We start from the raw sequence: 1983 nt of genomic DNA, 5'->3' as shown, positions 1-1983 counted from the left end.
CTACATGTTGTAGGCCACGTAGATGGGATCCAGCTGGTCGGCCAGGAAGCCGTCGCGCAGGTGCATGCGCTGCTTCTCGCCGCGGGAGTTGATGGGGATGACGCCGATGTCGACCACCACCACCACGCCCACGATCAGGTAGTGCTCCTCCAAGACCACGTTGGTGACCAGGGGGACCAGGTCCAGGGCCTCGTGCTCCGAGCCATCCAGCTCCACCACCACCACCAGCAGGTTGGTCCACGTGAACACGGCGCTGGAGGCACACGGGAACAAACAACAGGAAGATGATCTCCGACATAGAAATGTCATTGCATCATAGACGTAATTTACAGGGGGGATTGGGGGGGGGGGGGCTAAGATCCCCCCAATAACACAGTTTGGGATTTTTCCATAGTTTTTCCAGGCAATTCTTCCTAAGTTTTTTTCTGAAGTTTTCCCCGTTTCTTTTCTCTTTTGAGTTTTTTCCCCACAAACTTTTCCAAAAAGTCCATTGAGCTTTTTCAATACATGCAAACATATTAGAGATAAAGATATCTTCCCCCATGTTATATTAAGGCATGTTGAAAAATGTCATACAAAATTATAGTAGTATCATAGTAATCATAGTATAGTATGTTGAAAAAGGTCATATCCAACTTACTAGCTGTATTTTTATGTATCATTATTCATTATATCCACTTTATTGGTATAACACACATTGTGTTAATATTTTGTGAAGTCAACTCTAAAATATCGCGGAAATACATTGATGTATTTGGTAAAAAATATCAGGATATTTGATTTCTCCCCTAGCGCCTAGCTCAACTGTGCAGTGTATCGTTGTTGTTTTTAAAATTCATAATCTCCATATCGACTGGTGCAAAAGACACTCCGAGATCTTTTGTGTTAGTTGAAAGGAATTATCACTAGAAAACGGCACGTTAAAATGTAACTGTCATTCTTTTTTTAGTGCTGCCTTTTATATTCAACACAATGTACAATTTGTTCAATATAACAAGGTTGGGAATAATTTCCTTTCATTTGTTTTAAATTCATCAAGCAGCTTGTTGTATTTTAGTAGAATACTGAAAGCAGCAAAAATGCAGAACTGAGAACACTTTGATGTATGTTTATGTATTGCAAGTGATATTGGTATCCTGATATTCAGCGTTATCACATCTGTTCCTCATGTTGTTCAGCTCTATTATGTGCTCTGCTGTTCTCTCTGTTTTCTGTCTCCAGGGCTGCAGACCTGGGTGGAGTCTAACCCTAGCATGGGACAGGCCTGGGTCTATTGTGCGCCATATAAAGCCGAGCAGCAGCCACTCTGTCTCACCACACATCTCTACATTGTGTCTTTATCTTTCTTTTCCTTGGTTTGTTTTTTTACAGCACATTTTCACTAATTCCTTCCATACACTACTAAATCAACAGATTCCTCCCGTTTATTTGTTGGATTGTTTTGTGATTAATAAATGACTTTGCTGTGTGTGTCCTGTTTTTGTCACAGTGTAACGGCCAGTGTTTATGACAAAAGTCACAGCAAAGTACATAAAACATTTATAAGAAAGTCAGAGTAAAGTATGTTGAAATAAAGACATAGTATGTTTAAAAAGCAAAATAAACTATGTCGAAAACTTAAACAAAATTCATAGTTTAGAACGTCTATTCTTTGATAAATAATTTACCTAACAATAGTGTGTTGAAAAAATAAAAAGTAATAGCATAGAATGTACGTTGAAAAGAGTCATAGTACAGTATGTCGAAAAAAGTCATAGTATAGTATGTCCAAAAAACCTCATAGTATAGTATGTCGAAAAAACCTCATAGTATAGTATGTTGAAAAAACCTCATAGTATAGTATGTTGAAAAAAGTCATGAATAAGTCATAGTATAGTATGTCAAAAAAAAGTCATAGTATAGTATGTCGAAAAACTTCATAGTATAGCATCTAAAAAAAAGTCATGAAAAAGTCATAGTATAGTATGTTAAAAAAACATCATA

At 37.5% G+C, this 1983-nt stretch overlaps 1 protein-coding gene across 1 annotated transcript in view; it reads right to left on the bottom strand.

Annotated features, from left to right (window-relative positions):
- Window positions 1–1983, bottom strand: part of LOC117953968 (disco-interacting protein 2 homolog C-like) — a 157324-nt gene continuing 155341 nt past the window's right edge. The window contains 1 exon segment of the mRNA XM_034887386.1: window positions 1–289. Coding sequence (XP_034743277.1) covers window positions 1–289 — 289 coding nt within the window.

This window comes from Etheostoma cragini, chromosome 12 (assembly GCF_013103735.1).
Source record: "Etheostoma cragini isolate CJK2018 chromosome 12, CSU_Ecrag_1.0, whole genome shotgun sequence".
Lineage (NCBI taxonomy): Eukaryota > Metazoa > Chordata > Actinopteri > Perciformes > Percidae > Etheostoma > Etheostoma cragini.
This window is presented reverse-complemented; position numbering and strand designations above follow the sequence as displayed.